The sequence below is a fragment of the Bombus pyrosoma genome, linkage group LG16, assembly GCF_014825855.1.
Source record: "Bombus pyrosoma isolate SC7728 linkage group LG16, ASM1482585v1, whole genome shotgun sequence".
NCBI lineage: Eukaryota > Metazoa > Arthropoda > Insecta > Hymenoptera > Apidae > Bombus > Bombus pyrosoma.
This window is the reverse complement of record NC_057785.1, coordinates 6933988-6954564: the sequence shown is the minus strand read 5'-3', so window position 1 is coordinate 6954564 and position 20577 is coordinate 6933988. Positions and strand designations below refer to the sequence as shown.

The window sequence follows — 20577 nt, the reverse complement described above, 5'->3', positions numbered from 1 at the left end:
ATACGATGATCCAGTTAATATACAACAAATGCATAATTTGCATTAATTAATTAAATTAATTAATAACTTGGACAGTGGTAAACAAATTGCAAATCAACAGCCAATTACTTCGCAATTATTCAGTTCAAAAGTGAAATATTGAAAAATGAAAATTAAGCGGTACAAGAGTGAAACGTGAACGTAAAAATCAAAAATACAAGGAATTGATGATATAATTAAAAGATACAAAGACTAAAGGTTTAGAAAATTTAAAATGATGCAATAAAAATTAGAAGGTTCAAGATTGAAGAATTAAAAGACTAAGAAATTAAAATTTAGTTAAAAATTAAAAGGTGCGAAAGTGGTGCAAAATGTCACAATGTCACAAAATGTCTCCTTCGTTATTCATCCGCAATTATCCCAATCGAGGTGCATCGATCATAATATTAAATACATAGCGTAGTACGTCACGTGTTACGAGGTTGTCGAGGTCTGATCGAAACTCGTGAAAGGCAACCATGTCATCCGCACAGGGGTGAAACAGCAGTGGCTTGTGACGTGGCTACTGAAGCTGGTTGCTTACATAAAGCTTGGCGTATTTTTGTTAAATATTATCCGTATTTATCGATTCGTGTCATTGTTTCATGACCAGCTGCTCATCAGAGTAGCTTAAAAAAGGCATTGTGTAATCAATACGAGGGTGATTTAGGGGGAAACATAGCACAGACAGTGTACAACCCTACACGAAGAAACGTATTAAAGCGTGATGGCCTTGGAGGCAAAGCCTTCGTCTGGAGGGTAAAGAAAATTGATTTTTTTCCCCATTTCCACTCTTTTTCTCTAAGTTAATTTCGGAGACAGTGGCGGAGAAAAATGGAGAGAAATTGTGCGGAGAATTTTTGTAATATATTTTTAGAATATTCATGGAACGAATTTTAATTAAAAATTTGTCACCGATAGGGAAATAAATTTATTTTCTAAATACTCGAAGTATCGACGTTTTATTAATATATTCGTGTTAAAGAGAAATAAATTTAATTTCAATTTTAGGGATATTATTTTTTCATGGAAATTTAATTATATCCGGAAACAAGATAACTGTATTTACATAATTTATGTAAATCTCACTGTAATTTGTGTCGGCACCATGATAGCTCGATTTTCAAAAACTTCGATTAGAATATTATATAGCACGTTTAATTGGGAAATTAATACAGACGTCAGCAACAAGGCCAGACTGATTAGATTCTCGTAATCGTACAACTGATCCATGACCAAATGGTGTTACATAACAATGTCATAATTGGTCACAGAACTACTACAATTTGGATGAATTGACGAAATTTTATCTCACACGAGATCTTTACTTCTTTATCGTTTATTCCTCGAATCTCTGTTCCCTATTTCCAAACTTTGCTTTCACGTAAGTTTACAGTTATTCGACTGTATTTTATTATTATTAACGTATTTATCGAGAAATATTATTCTCGCGTCGAATAATCATCGCAAACGTATTAAGATGCCTGGAATGATTTCAGTCGGTGACAAACGTTGCTAACTTCGGTGAAGAACAAATAACGGTTAGATGGATTAGTTGGAATCCATTCTCCGCATAAATTCGACAAGATAAACGAGAGTGTTCGCCGAATTCGTCAGAAAATCTACGAGATTGGCGTCTAGCCAAGTGGCGCCATTGTCGTCGTGCCCTTTTAGCCTTTATTACCTTTGCTCCCGCGATTCTTTGTAACCATCAAATTTCCTCAACCCTCCGTCATTTGTATACTACGTTATTACAAATTTTAGTAGATTTAATTAATGAATTTCAATGTCAAACGATTCAACGTCTCGATATATAATTTACGAATTAATTAAAAGCTCTCTACTGTATGAAAATTAAAATTGATATTACTCTTTGAATGGTTCAATTCGTTTTGCAAATACTAAAGATAAAAATATATATTCTAGTAGTATAAGTATTACATTGCTTAGACAATGAATCCAAACAAGTAGTAAAGGTCAATAAAAAAAGTATCTGAAACGTTGTGTTCATTGAATCGTATTATACAACCACTGAGATCATTTAATTTCAGCGAAGAATCTTCTTTTGATATACAAATTCATATCTTTATGAATAAGAATGAAAAGGATGGAGTGAATTATTATTATTATTATTATTATTATTTTACCAAAGTTTTGCTAAATATGTATCATCGAATATTATACTTTGAATATTTCCTACATTTTTGCAAACATTTTTATATCTGTACACTTGCGTGTTATTACACTTTGAAGTTTCTCATAAAAACAGGCAGTTTCTTTATGATATTACTTGTATGAAAGAAAAAGTTAAATATCTTTTTATCGTTGTTTATTCAAGCGTAACTTTAAATGATGTTATTTGTGAACAAAGATGGAGAGATAATTTATATAATGAATAGTTTTTATCATAGGCGAGATGTTTATTGACAGTGATTAAAATTGTTAATAGGATCGAAGATAATCAATCAATTTTATATGCGATGCTTTTTATCACACTATGATCGTTTTTATATAATTAAATGCAGCATTACTGCCTCCATGGAGGAGAAATCGGACATTTTTTTTTTTTTCCATAGAAAATTAAGAAAAAAATGCTACTATATATTACTATCAGATTAATCTTAATAATTAGCCTAGTTTTAATTTTCTTTTTATTTTTAATTCATTTTTATTGCTGCGAATATAACGACTTGTTTGCTTTTATTCCGACTACACAACTGTTTGAAATACGCAAAAATAATTCTGGAAATATTAACAAACAAGACAAAAGTCCCTCTCAACAGACATGAAAAATACAAAAAATGAAAATGTAAAAATTTCCAAGAAAGAATTCGTTTACATAAGTATGAAAAATATCTAAAAATGATTCTACAACTATTAAAAAAAGATCTCATCTATAGATATTTGAATTTAAAAAAGAAACTATGTATCTACTACCGTTTACAACGCCATCTACTCTCGCGATAGCATTATTCGCGCTACATAACCTCTTCCACAACACTCCACACGTCAAAATCATAGAAATAAATCCAACGCTGACTGGTTCGTACAAAACAGGATCTACTCAGTTTCAGTGAGCCAAAGATACAAGGAAAAGTGGAGTTGAACGGCTATGAGAGACTTCTAAATAAAACACAACAGCCACCTGCTCGACATTCATAGCTCGTACGCACATGTAAACCGGGCTGCATGTTGGCCGGCTCGCGCTTTGCCTAATAATGACGAGGCACGATGTAGGTCAATTGATTCGGATCGATCGATTTTTTTTTACGGCAGAAAAAGCCCAAAACAGACAAGGGCGGCCCTTGAGTCACGCGAGAAACTCGTTCGCTCTTGCCACCATTCGACTTCTACGTCTCTATATGAAGCGACTGCACCTTCAAGCCGATAAGATAAGAAACTGCAGCTCCTTGGCAGGCATTCTCGTTCGTGTCGTTTTTATTTCTTTTCTCTCTCGTTTTCACACTTTTGGTGCATATCAAACGATTTGTAAATTTTCCCTATCTTTGGCATATATTGTTGGGCAGACCACTGGAAGTTTATGTTTTCTCTTTTCGTTCAGTTTTCACATTTTTATCAAAAGTACTGGAGATATTTTTCAGGTGATAAAATTTTAAGTTATTGGCTAGCGAAAACGAGTTTTCAATGCTTCGTGTTTTTGGAGATTTCTATTCGGTGCGCATCGAGCGTTTATATCTTCAGTCTCTGTCCAGTTTGGAGTTTCTATTTGATACGAAACGCGTTGCAGAGTTCTTAAAGTTGATCAACTTTCAATCCGTTGTACGTGAAAAGTATTTCTCAATTTCGCCTATTTTTCTAGATTTTTGCCGAATTTTTCGAGCCATCGAAAGCTCGTACGAGCGTTTTCAATTCTTTTGCTTTTTTTTTTTCAATTTTTTGTTTTGTAATTTTTACGCGTTCCAATTGTTATCGGTTATGGAACGGCTTTTCGATTTTTTCTCTTACCCAGATTTCCAGTGGCCAACAAATGCATCGAAGTTTTATATTAATTTAATTTATTCCTGTTCTGTAATTTTGTTACGTATCAAGCACCCATTGAGGATTTTTATTTGAACCTTCACTTACATTTTCGCCTTTTTCCGCGCCTGTATTTTTATTTACCACCGAACGTATTACCAATTTGTATTTTTTATTTCATCGATATTTCCCTAGTTTAATTACGGTGCGTAGAGTCAGCGTGGTCAGTTTAAACAATTCGTTGAGTCTACCATAGTTCACTAAATGGTACACAACAGGGAATACGTTGTTCTATAGAATTTTAGTGAAATAACAGCTCTGCGTACCTCGTTGAGTTACTCTTGGAATATTAAACGCTGCCAGTTTTCGAATAACGGCGTAATAAAGAGAAATATATGTGTTTGTTAGAATTTGTTAATTACCTCGTTCAGAGATATGTAGGTAAACTGTTTATGTATCAAAGATAAGGAGAAAATGGCGAATCGAAAATATCATTCTTACATAATCGACTGTAACTTGTTATCTGTGCGAGTTTTCCTATTTTCAGTCGCAGACTGAAAACAAAATATTTGGTATTTTCATGAATGGAGTACATTCACGAAATTCTAAATCGAACTTCGAACAAGCCCTTGCGAAAGCAATATCTTTCTGCATGTTTGTTTAAATATCCAAGTAACTGTTTCAACTATTTCTAGCAAATTGGAGCAATGGGAATAAAAATGGAACCAAAGGGGACGACAAAGTGATACGTAAATGGCTAAAAAATTTGCGAAATTCGCTGACACGTTCAACATGGCCTAAGTGACGCGTCGATGTCATTCACGCTTTGTCAATCGCCGTGACCGTGAAACCGATGCACGATTATGCAACGATGAATTCCCGGGGATCGAATTGCGTGATTATCGGTCAAAATTGAACAGAGGAGTGAACGAATCACCACGAATTTCCTTCGAGGCCGTTCGTGAACGACAACAAATCGTAAACGTCCCTTTCGAGTACGTACGTCAATAAACGTGGAGAGATTAGGCGTACGATTGAGTGACACGTGCGAAGGAAATCGCTTGCAACTGGTTCTATTGAAATCCTTAGAGACGTAAAATCTCTTCTTAGATTCCCTTTTTTCTTTCTTATGTTTTTACAATTTTAGGCGAGTAAAAATTGGTTACATTTTGCAAGATTTTTGTCTCTGCGACTTCAAAAGTTCTGCGTTCGAAATTCTATAAAATTCTGAAATTTCACCGTTTCGCAATAAACTTTAGGTGTCCGGATATTTTTGACCGACTGTGTACCTTGACCCGAGTACGTGATGCGCGAATTTACGAGAATTTCCTCGGTGTGGCAGCCCAAGGAAAGCGGCTCCTACGGAAGGAAGTCGAGGTTGCACGGTCAAAATTCCGCTTTCCAAGAATCCCGAGCAAGCGGGCGGCAATAAATCAGGTTCGTCAGGAAAGTGAGGACGTCCGTGTTCAGCGACTTCATCGAGGTCGATTTCCTCGTTTGCCAGAGAATATGTTGAAAGATATAAAATTGGCGAGAGCAGCGTGTTATAAAAATCAGGTTTGAGCAGGTTTAGAGATGTTTGGGATGGAACGTGTCACTTGAGAAATTTCTTGGAAATTGGAAATTGAAAGTGAAATTTTTCTTTAGTGTTTAAAGAGACAAATTTATTGAGTTTACGTGTATTGGCGAAGAATAACCGACGATTCGTTCCATCGACGAGGTATAATATCAACCGGTGCGCCTCATGTTGACAGGTAACAGCTCATAATTAACAAGAAAAACGTGTCGACTTTGAGGTGCAATTAATTGCGCAACTTCATATCGAAAGATCGGAATTTCCTAGCAGTTCTTTTCCATCGACGTGTACCGTAAATGCCCGACAAATTAAATTCAATGAGTTCCCCACTTTTTTGCCCACATCCAACGTTGCAAATCTTTCCATTTTTTTAGGACTATAAAAACAAGTAAATAAATTATTTATTCTTTTTTTATGATCCGATGAAAGATGATTGTGCAATATTGCTAAAGATATCGAAGCAATCAGAATTGTAAAATAGAATACTCGTACCAGTTGATACTTCACTTCTGGACGAATTAAATGCTATTAATATTTTGTAGAAAAATTATTTACAATTCTATAAATATTTCGAAGATCTTCAAAATGTATGAAAAGTACCAAACAGTTTAGTTTTATTCTAAAATAAAATAATATTTTAAACAATATTTTAGAAAATATTTTAGAAAATATTTCATTGATGGAAATATATATATTATATTGTATACATTATGTTATATTGCAGGGAAATATTTTGTTGGAAATAGATGATTCGATGATCAAACTGGCTTTTTCGCGGAAAACGCGAGATTCCTCCCGTTTAAATTTCAATTACGCGGAAGGCAGCATTCCACGGAACGAAATAAGTTCGCAAACCTCGAGTGTTCTATTAAACTTGATTATTCACATGCTGCTCCCTTTATATCGTCGTCGAGTTCGAAGAAGGAAGATTAGAACAGCCATAATTCCAGCGAATCGTAAAGTCTCGATTATCTCGCCTCGGGCATGCAGATTATTATCCGATTAAATTTATTATTTTCGATAAATTATTTATCGATTAATTAAACGATTTCTATATTTTTACCCATTTTCATATCACGTTTCGTCCTGTCACTTTTATTCAAAATTCCGTAAAAATTGAAACGTTTGTCATCTCATAGTCCTCCGTTAGCACGACGGACGTGTCGATTTTTCAATTAAAAATAATTTTACTCGATTTCTATCAAACTGTAAATTGTAACGAAATCGAATCAGCAGAGTTCATTTTTGGATTTATTTAAAGTGGAAACATCTGCTTCGGAGAAACAAAGATTCAAGCGCTCAAGCACACAGAAAAAAAGAAATAGGAGGAAGGAGTCATCTGGTTGGCTGGTGGATATTTTGCTTTTTATGGAGGACAGGAAATTGTAAATTCCCGTAACCAGGATGAAAAATTGATTAGAAGAACGATCGTTGGATAGATCGTGGCGAAAGACTTTGTTTATTGTTTCTGTCTGTGCAGTTTGACAAAGATAGATAGTACCGAAATATTCTTGAAACGTCTTCTGTATTTTAAGTGAGAACTTTCCTTACTTACGTGGCTAAATTTATAAAATTATGTGGAGAACAACCTTGCCTGAAGAAGAGTTCATTTCTTAACTAATATCTTCGGTTACTCGGAAGGAATTGATTAACAACTTTGATTACAATCTGAGAAACCTTATCTGATTGTAAATTGTAAACATGTCATCAGCTTCAGAGCAATGATAATTGAAACTAATCTACTAGTTCTAGAAATTCAGTAACTTCTAAGAACTTTCATTGATTAATGTTTCTGGTATTTGAGCAGAGCCAACTGAAAATCAACTATCTCGCAACGTTCCACAGAATCTTGCAGAGTAATCCTAATTTATAGATAACTGAACAAAAGACAACGTCCATCAAATTTAATTTAGTTAACTTGCACGAAAATCTCTAGTCGTAAAATTCCTCGCAATCAGAAACCACGCGGTTCAATTATTTTTATCAAACGTAATTAACGTTTACGAATCGAGCATTTTCTCATTCTGATCACCTTCGACCCGCTCTGAAATTACTCTCGACACTTAATGATCAAATCATCGGTCCCATCATTTCTTCAATTTTCAGAGAAAAAACCAAATAGTCTTACGAATTACCGATATGTTTAATTTTTCGTCCGAATATTTTACTACATATTTATGAAAAATGTTCATCTGATTTGTTAAAACAGGAGCGTGATTCGGATAAAATAAAAATTCGAATGCCACGACGAGATCAACGTGTCTAACACGCTGAACGCCTGAAACCATTCGGATAATGGCGATAGCAGTGGCAAATCATTCGTTCACAGTTGTACCAAAAGTGTGACAGCCTCCTTAGAGTGCACTGAACTCGATCCAGCGACGATTCATCGTAAATCGAGCGTGTCCACGCGAGAAAGAAAGGAAGTGAGTGGGTCTTACCTTCGTTGAGGCCATGTCTGATACGGACTGATGCGTCCGAATGGTTTCCAGCTGTTTCAGGCACCAGTCTAGCTCGTACATCGTATCTGCGGCTGTTTTTGCGTATTCTTCGTCTGAAACCAGGAAAAGAGAGTTTAGCACCACAGAGGAACGGAGGAAGTGACTGAGAGCTTCCTGCGACGCGATAAGATTTCTGTGAAGCTAATCGTCGCCTTGTGAAGAGGCGAGAAAACGAGCCTCTTTAAGCCTCGACAGACTTTTCCTCGGATACAGTTGAACAAGAAGTGCACGAGATTTGCTTGAGATCTGGTTGATTGGATTTGAAGAGCAAATTTGACATGTTAGGAATGGTAGCTGTTTTACAGGGAAATGATATACTTTTTGATTTCTTTCTTTTGATAGAAGATCATTCTTTTTTTAGCGATGTTTCTTTTATTTGGTTCTCTTCGCTTTGGAATTTCTCGCTCGATTTAATTGGAATTTAATTTGGAATCGTTTAATTTTGAATTTCTCTAAAAATGTTTCTCTGAAAATTTCGTGTAAAAATGTATCGTACAGAAAAATGTTTCATAAGCACGGAGTTCATATAAAAATATTCCATTGTGTGGAATTATGAAACAATATTCTGTTTAAAGATACTCTATGCAAAAGTATGCCGTTAAGAAAATATTTCATGCAAGAATACACCACTTGAAAGATATTCTGGACACAAATATATTAAGAGAATATTTTATACAGAAATATTCCACGTGGAAATATTCTATAGAAAAGTATTCCGCTTAAGAGGAATTTTATATGAAAATATTGCAAATCAAAATATTTTATAAAAAAATAATATTAATTTAAGAATATTGCGTACAACAACATTCCGTATAAGGATATTCTGTACAAGTATACCTTCATATTCCCACACGAAGGATTTCACTAAATCTTAATAAAATCTGAATAAAATAGAAAATCTTTGTTTCGCTCAGTTTCCTGATAAACGGAAATAAATAGAACACCCTCAAAAGCATTCTCATGGCCGAATCTAATTTCTCAGAAAAATCCTTGCTCCAAGAATCGCAGGACAATGAGATTCCTGTTTCTTTTTCACAAGCAACGCGACAGAAACGAAGCGAAGTAGATGAAACGAGCATCGTGGAAACAAAAAGACACGAAACACTCGTGCAGGAATTATGAAATATCCAATGTGGGTGGAGAACGTTGTATGTAGATGATGAAATAAACGTGCGAACTTCGCTAAAGATGAAAGGTTGCATAAATGAAGCGTAGAAGAAATCAATCGGAAGAACAAAAGGGAAAAGTGAATTGACGTCAGACGGCGAACGCAGCTGAAACGTGAAAGATAGAGAGCGAGGGCCGGACTTCAATAGCAATTTCGAGAAATCTCATTTTCTAAGTCAGGCAAACCTCATTTCATCGAATAGTCGCGTTGTCACGTGAATATTTTACTCTTCGGATGAGAAAGATTTTGCTTTTCTATCTCGAAAGCCATTTCCACTGGCAGGAAGGATAATTAAACTTGGATTTTAATGAGCTCGATCTGAATGAATTTCAGAAATACGAAAGGCGACGCGTAATTGGGTCTTCGTACAGGCGAGTTAGTTACGATTGATTCTTAAACATTCTATGTTGTTAACCATAGGGTTTCGTTCTTAGAAGAAGTCAGATACCAGGCTAAATAAATTCTAAGCGATGAGAACTTTGAACGACGCACTTTGTCTGATGCGAACAGCCATACTTAAAAAGCTACACACTGTAGCCTATTTTCATTGTCAAGAACCATTTACAACGCAGAGTTAAGATATTTCAATAAGTATTTAACAACCACTTTTTAAGAAACGACTACAAAATTTATAATTAATTTAATTAAATTTATAATTATTGTCTTATTTGAAATGTAGAACGACGATTATTTCAAACAGTCGAAATATTCTTCCTAAAAAAAAAATGTTTCCTAAACGTTTCGATTCTCTTAAGGCTGAATGCTTTTAGAACAAACATCATAAACAAAATGTTAAACAAAATCAGGGATTTTGACGTCGATGAAAGATTTTTGTTGAATATCAAAGTGATTCTTACCTCCTAGCGTTTGACCTTGTTGCTGTGACGAGCTACCCGCCTGCTCGCTGTTCCTTCGTATTCTGTAGACAAAGTGCCAGAAAATATCTTTAACAACGAGTTTCATCAACATAGAGGAGGGAAATACAACGTGCAAATTATAAACCGTATATTATCGAAATATAAAATTTGATAAATTTTAATCAATACGCTTTTTGCGTAATGTAGAATTAATCGAAATTTATCGACAAACATGCGAAAATTGAATTCGCCAATATTTCACGAACCGAATGCATGATATTTTTGATCAAATTTCCACCATAATTTTCTGTTTCATAAATTATATATCGTCTATTAAAATTCGTATAATTCTATATACAATTCGGTTGATTATAGTTTGAATAAATGATAAAATCAATTCTGACAGGCCTACATTAATTGCAAAATTCATTCTACCGAATTACGTTAATCGTAATTCTGTATATTTATCACGATCCTTATGTGATCCCGTGTAATTAAAAATTCCAATCGAATAAAATTGAAACATTCAAAATTCCAAGCTAAAATTCGCAATCTGATTTTTTAGACGTTTCAGGAAGATTTAATTATTCCATGATGGTTACGAGGCAAACAAACGTAGGTGATGCAACAATAAGACCTTTCCACGATACTGTGCACGCGTTATCTGAAATTTTGCTATCCAGATATTCTTATTGTTCTATCATTTTTAACGACTTCATTGATTGGTGATACAGTATTAACATTTAATACTGCCACGTGTATTTATATGAATTTCCTATTACATTTGTTATCGTATTGGCTTATTATACTTGTCAGTTGGCATTTTTCCATTTATCGATAAATTTCGATTGCTGAAACGAATATCACGGTTGATATTCTATTCCATGGAATATCTTTATTATTTCAATAAACTTTTCCATTTATATGTAGATCACGCGAAGGTAAAGAAGAATGGTGGCAGCACATATGGGAGGAATAAAGAGATACAAAGGAAGAAGCGATTATGGGGAGAAAAAACGAGGGGATAAGATGGATGCTGGAAATCGGGAAGAAAAGTAAAGACAAAGAAAAAAGAATGAGCTGAGGAGAAAAGCGGGAATCAAAGTGAATTCAGAAAACATTGAAGATTAAAGGTTTACCACGCCAGGGAAACGGAAACTTTTTTCTTATTTCGTGTTTTATGTTATTCACGTTATTCGGAGTTACGGTGACGTGAAAAAGTTTATTATTATTTATTTATTTCTATTATCATTTCTATTTCCTCCACAAGCATAGTGAAAATCCATCGGGAAAAGAGTAGTAACTGTAGAAAAATCTGCATGTGCCACCAATTAATCGTAGAGAATTCTGTTAACGATTGAATATTATCATGAAAAGTACGGTATTTTTCAACTTCCAGTGAAATATCAAACAAAGCGTGAAATAATTGTTCGTTAACAAAGCGTGAGCAAATTTTCGGAAATGACTTGACGTCATATTGTTGGTCAACTCAAAATCAGAAAAAATTCTATTTTTCATGCAGGCTAATTTTCTGCTATACAGCGGAGGTATAAAGCAAATCACCTCTATTGCTGTCAGAGAAAATATAAAATATAAAATTAATAATAAAAATATAAAATTAATATTCGCTATATTGTACTATGTATATTCCTTTACTTATTGTAACGCGAAAGGAGGTTCCAAAAACGTTTTCATACCGCTGTATTCGCAATTATTATCGTTAAATAAATAATAATAATAAAAAAAAGAAATGTGGTACTTTTTATTTATGAAACAAAATACTTACCGGTTCGTGAATGCATCTGTGAGCAACAGGAGGTTGTACCTGACGGATCGCAGGGAGGCGAGAATCTGCGCGAAAGGTGTGACGATATATTCCTCGCCATGGCTGCAAGATCAAACAGAAATAAAATCAATTTTTTATATTTCATCGATATCTGAAGCATAATAATACAGTGAAAGGAGTATTAATGGCTAACGTTCAGCTTGCAATGAACTCAACCGCATTGCTTCTTGTTTCCAAAAGCTGCGCTCTAAACTCATGCATGCGTGGCGTATTTCTGGTTTCAAACTGTACACCAATCCTATTACGTCATTTGCAATTTAATTCACTGCAATTAAATATTTCATGATATTCGTATAAAATCAATTACGTTATTCTATTAGCACAACGTAATTACATTGCACCGATATTTCGTATCATCGTTGGTTTTCAATAGGATATTTCGGAATATCTAATTTAAAAAATAATTCTTGATAGAAATTTTGTCTGAGAAGTAACTATTTGTTATCAAATTACAGCGAATGATTCTTCCTCTTTCAATTCTATATTTTTTTATCTTTACTAATTTCAAAAAGCTCAACGAAAATATTGACTTTCGACCAACGAATCTTAATAAATGCAACGAAAATATCATTTAGTGCGTTATTTCCCATGAATGCGATCGTTGTACGTTTTACATCAAACTAGGAATCGGTACAATGTTAAGTACAAACGGAATAAAAAGAATAAGAACATGTGTCTTGCAATTTCTGTAATTCGAAAAATAACGAAACGAGATTGCGAGAGATAAAATGAATACTATCGTCTCTTGTAATCTGTTAACTCGTAACTAATAAATTCCACTTTCCCAATTTTCAATCTGAGCGAAGCTTCGCGATTTTACCGTGGACGAACGGTTTCATTGATTTTTTATTTACTGGTTTGTTTATATCACACTTTGTTGCAGTATGGAAGTTAGAAAAGAGTAACGACTAATTAATTATACACACGTTAACGATGGTGAAATCTATTTTCAGTGCCCGTCGAAACACCATCGCCATCGTTCATCGCCGCGTTCTCGATTTCCAAAGCGGCAGGTCTCTCGCGGAACTTCCATTAATTAAATCACGCGCCTTCCTACGCGCGAACACGCACACGCGCGTCAATTACTTCACGCTTTCCCCAGCGAAAATTACCCCCCTTCGAAGGGCACAGGTCAAATCATCGGTGGATCGTTTAAGCTTCGTAGCACTAATGCTAAAAGCGTCATCGATATTCACGGATTAATTGATCGAGCCCAAGCTGGATTACAATCCAGGAGTCTTGTAAACAGGATGATACCTTAACGATCCTTTCATTTTTCAAATATACGGATACGGGGAGGGTGGTTGCGTAACGAGCAAATTACGATATTTAACGTAATTAATGATTCGCAATTATTGTCGGAACATTCGATTATTAATTTATGATTATGTTACTGATTTTAATAATTACTGTTTAAGTATTGGATTATTATTTTATAATCGTATTATTAATTATTATTTAAATGTTGGATTATTAGCAAATGATTAAGCTGATTTTAACGGATGTTTCTGAACTTATGGAAAATTTTATGTGCGAACAATTTTCCAATACACGCAATACGAAAGAATACTGTAAATGATACGTAAAACGTATAAAATGCCTGGAAATTTCCAGATGTAACATGCTGTATTAACGATTGAACTGTTATCAGATATAGGATAGAAGTTTGTTTATTGCTACATTGATAAACGTAAGATTTTCAATGAAAAATCGTTGGGGTTGATATAACAATTTTTACACAGCTCGTTCAATGGTATCGTTTTTAGCTGTTCTCGATGAACGTGTGGTAAAAATTAAATTGAACCGGCAGTATAATTAAATTTACTTAGGAGAAACGTTTATTTTATTTCGATTGGATGGTTTTCCATCGTTCATTCGATTTTTAATTACTACCACCCATCGAGTCAACGAAAGAATGATCAATTGAATGTTTTTCGATCAAACAAACCATTGCAAATCCAACTCAGTTACAAGGAAATAACTAATTATTAATTATACAGGTAATAATCTTCGTGAAAAAAGCTTGCAACGTGTTAGATAGAAGATTCAAAGAAGTCTCACGAAACTCTAAATGGATATGTAAAAATCAATTAAAATATTTAACAAAATTCTGTTTAAATGCTACTACTTTATTTTTCAAGCACTTTTATCTTCATCGTTCTATGCTCTAGATCCAAATGTCTATTTGCACACGTAAGAGCATTTAAAGTATTCAATAACGTGTAACAAACAATTAACACGAGGATACACACATAACTCGACTAATCGATCACGTGCTTGAAAGATTTTCCTTGGACCAACGTGGCATCCCCAACGCAGTAACCAAAATTCAAATTGATTTACAGAATCGTCAGAAATATTCATAGTGCAACGATGAACTTAGGGTCAGAAACTAGTACAATAATTTTCAAACGTCTTTTCATCTTCATCGTATTATCCAAATCTATTCAGTGTATATTCGATAACGTACAACAACGTGGAACCAATTGACCACGTTGTTCAAATATTGCCTTCAGACCGGCGTAGGATCCCCAGTCCAATAACCACAGCAATCGCCATCTGATCCGAGAACATAAGCTCAATCTCATCAGGATTACAAACTTTTCCATGTTAAAGCGCCCCTCGTCGAAGTAGCCGAACCAAAAGATATTCCAACGTGAACATCAATCAACTCAATCTGTGCAATCCAGAAGAAACTGGGTTGCCACTAAACACCCCTCTGCTAAAGACTCCGGGAGATCCATAAGATTTTGGCCCAAGCCTCGCTGAATCCACCCTCGAACAAAGGGAATCGCGTCACGTAAACGGCCTGCTGTTTGGGTTTTTCGAAGCTGGCCATTAAAAGTAGACCAGAAACGCCTGGATCCGTGGCAAGAATCCCCAGGCTTATCCGTATTTATTCGATTCGAGCGGCTGAATCGGTGCCAGGCTCGCGAAATTGATGAGCCCAGGGGATGGTTTCTGGGTCAACGCGTGCCACGACTACTCAACATGGTAAATACCGGTCGTGCCTTTCCCACAGAAACGATTTTTGATGTTTGTAAATGCCGGACAGAAGCTAGCAGAGGTTAGCTTGGATTAGATCGCTGTAAATATTTTATCTAGCTTCCCCTGCATTCTGACTAGTTTCTCTCTGCAACTTTGTTTTTTAATTACGAGGAAAGGTCCCCGAACGTTATGAAACTTTAGGGATCTGTAGAGGATAGATATATAGGCATGTATTACGCAATTTTCTTTTGCCGAGCAAATTTCCTCCAAGGGGATGAAACAGATCCCTGAAGATCCAGCCATTTTCCCATTTCGTGTCGTAACTCGCTGCCTGTAATAAATGGGGGAAAAGTTCTCAGGCAAAAGTTACTTCTTTTAATTATTACTCTCGTTTGGTAGAGAATTTATCAATGTTACAGCCGGATATTCGAGGGTCAATTTCGCCTACTTAGAGTGAATTTGGGCAGCGGAACAGAGTGCGTAATACGTATCTATATATCCTCTACATATCCCCAAAGTTTTATAACTTTTTGAATTTGCTGGTTTTGGGTTTCTTCTTGTTAAAAGGTTACTCTTAGGTTGCGAGCTTGTTGTGCAGTGGAAATTTTAGAATGAACATTTTTACAGTGGGAGATGCTGTTTGAATTTAAACGCATACATATGCGTGTTTATACATTTTTGATCCATTTTTCGCTATACATGGATATATTAAAAAATAAAATCCGTATATACCGCGCATGAAATTCTTAAAGTATTATCATAATAAATAATTAGAGATACCTGTTTCTTAGATATTAAAAACTGATAAATTGTATTTGTCCATATTATCCACCTCCTCTGATATTTTCTTTTCAAAAAATATTTCTTCTTTGTTCACGCCCAAAACCATTTTTCATCCATCCTATATTTTTATTTTACTTGTCCCGTAAACGCTGGAAATTTAGAAAGGAGTGAAATTTCGAGGGCGGCCACATTTTCAAAACAAGAAATATAGAAGAAGAGGTCAGAAGCAAAAAATGTGGGCGATGAGAAACAAGAGAGAGAGAGAGAGAGAGAGAGAGAGAGAGCAGGAAGCAGCAAAGTGCCGAAAAAAGGGCAAAAGAAAAAATCGTTTTTTTTTTAAAAAGAATCTCAACTGGGTCACCCTATAAAAAGGCATGTTTCATAGTGAACCACACCTGGACGCTTGCAGCGTCTTTTCTATCTTCATTTTCCTTGTGAATCTCTAATTAAAACTGTTTACAGCAGTTTATTTTCCATGTAGGAAATTCTTGTTCTAAGAATTTCGAAATAAAAATTAAAATCAAGAGAGAAAAATTGAAAAATAAATTTTTCTTCGGTATACGTTACATAAAAATACTTCACACTGTAATTGCAATTATTTTCAAAAATACTTTATATATACATATACATATTGCGTTACGTAGAGTACTCTTCATGCGTGAATATTTGTATTATTATTTTTCTGCAAAAGATAATCGCTATCTTTGCATTGCAATTTTTTTTTCTTCCCTTCTGAGTGACGTATAATTTGTCGATGTTGTCTCACTAGATCGGCGAGGTAATTACTTTCTGATTCGAATCTAGGAAATCTGGGATACGATCGACGGACGGGCCACGCTGTTCCGTTACGTAAGCTTCGAACAATTCTCTTCACCTTTGTAATTAATTTAAGGTAAATCGAAATTTCGTTTCGAAATAAAATAAATGAATGCATAGTAAATTGTGTAAATTGTTTTAGAATAAATGTATAAATATATTTTAATGATCGTGTCGACATAAATAGAATCGGTGAAAAGTATTATATAGAATTTTGAAAAATATTTTAAATATATTTTTCAAAATCAAGGTGATTCAAAAAATTGTTATCTTATATTCGACTGATGGAGAGAACGAGAAATGAGAATATCATTTCATCTCAATTATGCACTGTCCTCATCTTTCAAATCAGAGTTGTAGTGATAAAAGAATTCAACCTGGTTTTAATTCTGCGCAGGTGAAAATCTCGTTTTCGAATGATAGCGTTTGATTAATCGAAGACAATAATTCGATTGCACGGTGAAGCTGGTTTTAATGGAAGCGTGATTAACGAATCAGTCGCAATTTCCATTTCATTCAGGACAAATGACGGGGAAGACTTTTCCTAAGATTAAACTGTATTCGAATGAAATTGTTTAAATCATCGATCGCCACTATGCGTTCGAAATTGATTAAAATTTGACTTTGCAGAAATTTATCGATTTTATTGCGCTAAGAATATCGTAGAAAACTGATAATTTAGGCGATGTAGAAATATTTACAGAATTGTTTTCATATTTTGAATTTATTTATTTTGCAAACGAACGGAAACGAAACAGATTTAGAAAGGCAAGATCATGCAAATCTGAATGAGGTTCTGGCTTACTTCCAACGCGCAGATTTATGTATCATACGTGACAGTCATTCGCCTGATTCATTATGCAGATACATCAGTCCGATAGTCGAGCGACTAGTAAGCATTCGTGAATCGATTCTTTGAACGTTAGCCAATTATTTCAATCCGTTTTTACGTAATTTCGAATATTTTGGATCCGATCCTGGGTGTGTTTTTCGTCGAAAAAATTATGCTGTTATTTAAAAAGTATGAAAAAATACAACTCGAAGATTTAAAGATAACATCTTAATCGATAAGTCTTACATAATATAAACGTGTTGTTTTATACCATAAAATTACATTTAACTCGTGCTTTCCAAAATATCTGTTAAGATAACAGCGATTATGATCGCGAGAAATCGAGTATCTTTATCACCGCGGGATTATCGATTTATCTAATCGAGTAAACTTCGTGTGAATATCGTTTGTAACATTTTCGATGAAAAATTAGCGTCAATTATAATCCAATCAGCCTTCAAGAGTCGTTGATCAAAATTGGATCAAGTTTAATCGTCTTCCAACGATCGTTCATCAGTGGCTCGTTATCCGCGAGTTAATGCGAATTATAAAGCAATTAATTCGCGAAAAGTCGATCGCGCCTTCGTTACGTTAACTTTCGATGATCGATAAATAAACGTTTCCGATATTGATCGATCTATGTGCCTTAATCTGGATCAACGAATGGATCCGAGAAAATATAGTAAATCCTCATAGATAACTCGCAACCTTTACCTAAGTGTGTTCTTTGAAAAATCTTCTTGAATTGCGTCTCATTTTTACGACTGTTTCAATCGTTTTGTTCACATTGAGACATTCATTTTCCCAATCTCGATTCATTCATTTGCACACAATCAGGTTTTTGGCAGGATCGTAAGTCGATCAATTTCGTGATTTTTTTTTAGCATTTCTATAGATTTGTCTATTTAGAGATTATTTTGAATTGCGTTTCGTGTCAAGTATTCGATTAGTAATATTAATTCATAGACAGTAACATTGCCTAGTTCATTTTCCTAGAACTTACTACACTTTGCAAAGTCCCTAGATTAAATTCCTAGAAAGAAAACTTCCTAGTAAGCACTTTAGCTTATTTATAATAACCTATAGGCTAAATTTTCTACAACGGAATCTTTCAGAGAACTAAACTCTACCGGCTGAATAATAAATCTCGATAATCAACAAATTTATAATTTATCTCATCCTCTTTCGCCCATCATCGGCTAAATCCTTTCAAAGCTTAAATGCCTCATGTACTGCAAGAAAATTAATAATATTAGTTCTGCCATTACAGTCTCTAAACTCAGTTTCCTAACGTACATAATCTCAAAGGCTAAGCACGTCTAATCTGCCAACAGTATATTAGCGACAAAAATTTCCAAACCATATTCAACAATTTCCCCAACTTCCTCGTGCTTACACTATTCAATAGTATGAATAGCATTAAAATCCTCGATACGCGATAGTAACTAGTTATATCCGTACTATTAAGTAGTATATTTTTAATATTTTGTATACTTCAATACAATGTGGATATACCGTTGCGCACCTTCGAATTTTCCATAAATGTGTAAAAATCGACTTTACATCGACTCTAGAGAGTCTTCTGAAAGTCCCTAGCACCAAAAATCTACTCATCAGCGGTGATTTACCCAGTCTCTAGAAAGCCCCCATAAAGTCCCTAGAATCCACAGTCTGCTCATCAACAGCTATTTACGTAGATTCTAGAAAGTCTCTAGAGTGTCTCTAGAAGCTTCTAATCCGAACATCGATCTCGATTCGACAGGTTAGCAGCTGTGATAATCATCGTCCACTTACAAGTCTCTTTTGGGCGATGACTCGAGGCACTGTTCCCAGAACACAGCCTTCCTGGACGGTCGCATCCGGAGAGCGCAAGCAGATCGAGTGCGAGGAAGCCCTGCAGACATCGTTATAACCCCTCCACCGGCCAGGGACGGGGAACTCATTCCACCGCCGCATCTTTTTAGGCCGCCAGTGGACGTCGGGGAGTCCATTAAGCCTCCACTAGACCCAGACATCGTTAGATCCTTTTGCTGTGCGCCTTCAACCACATATCAACTCGTTGTCCGCTGGGTCTCTTCCGTTTTGGATCATTGCAGGTGGTAAATAGTCTTACAGTCGCTTCAGCAAGTGGTTATAGGATGATTGAAGCGGTATAATTAGGCGATGTACGTCCTCATGGATGTAAATCTTGGCTCTTCGTTAGGTGTCTTTAACTGTGCGAGCTTTCGTTCTTGAGGTACAATGAGTTGAAACGATTATGGGATCGTTAGGAGACACACAGTCCGATTACTGTGGCTGAATTAAAAGACACAGTCGGTTTTGGCACGTAAAGTTAGGTTAAGGTTTAGCGTGTTATATAGATTTGTTTTGATGTGTTCCTATTCTCGATTCCCCTTTTTAGTTATTCGATTGGGGAATTATTTGTATTGCAAAGTCTGCGAAGAACACTTTACAGCGAGGCCTGTGTGGTGATGCACTTGTTGATCGAACTTTTATTTCGTAGATGTCCTTTTAAATTCACTTGACACGTCATTCACGATTCATGGTTGACCATGCACTTTCACAGACACGGTTCTCACAGAGAATATCACTGAATTGTCTGAATCGTAGTAATTCTCAAGATGTCGAAACACCTGGTACGAAAGGTATGAAAATAGGCACTTTTTATTTTCGCACCCCAATGTTATTTTAAATCCTATAGAACTACTGGCCAGAGAACTAAGACTGAAAGTGAAGTTTCAGTTCTACTTCCTAGCTAAGATTGTTTATTCGCAAGAAATGAGCTGTTACGGCAACTTTTAGCACCCTAACTTTTCAGTAGAGGCGTGTTTCTTTTTTTAAAGAAAACTGAAGCAATCTAACTATGGAATTCTTGTTGAAACTAAATATCAGTGAAATATGAACTCTTACGGCGACCGTGGCATTCTAACTTTTTAGCAGAAGCATATTCCTCGCTCTTTTAAAGAAAACTAAAGCAATTTTTAGCGTTGCTTCCTCTGAAGAAGATCTTACTGTTTAAAGCTTATTTATTGAAAATTGCCGAACCGGACATGTTTTTAGCAAAACTATCAGAATCTTCCTTTAACGAGGACATACCACGCTGTATCTACAAAACCCATAAAATGGCCATCGGACAAACCATAGAAACACCTACATTTCCTGCAGTTGCTAAGAACTAGCTGACCTCTAAACTCCTTTAATCGACTGGAAACCA

At 35.2% G+C, this 20577-nt stretch overlaps 1 protein-coding gene across 21 annotated transcripts in view; it reads right to left on the bottom strand.

The window, feature by feature from the left end:
• The window catches only part of LOC122576262 (cAMP-specific 3',5'-cyclic phosphodiesterase-like), a 357163-nt gene that overhangs the window by 36681 nt on the left and 299905 nt on the right, over positions 1-20577 (bottom strand). For 16 of the 21 annotated variants that reach the window (XM_043746301.1, XM_043746294.1, XM_043746292.1 and 13 more), the window contains 3 exons: positions 11885-11986; positions 10099-10160; positions 8014-8126 (listed from right to left, as the gene is read on the bottom strand). In XM_043746301.1, the coding sequence (XP_043602236.1) occupies positions 8014-8126; positions 10099-10160; positions 11885-11986 (277 nt within the window). Of the gene's footprint in view, positions 1-8013; positions 8127-10098; positions 10161-11884; positions 11987-19157; positions 20005-20577 lie in introns of those variants that run through there. The other 5 variants (XM_043746303.1, XM_043746305.1, XM_043746302.1 and 2 more) reach the window with 2 other exon arrangements.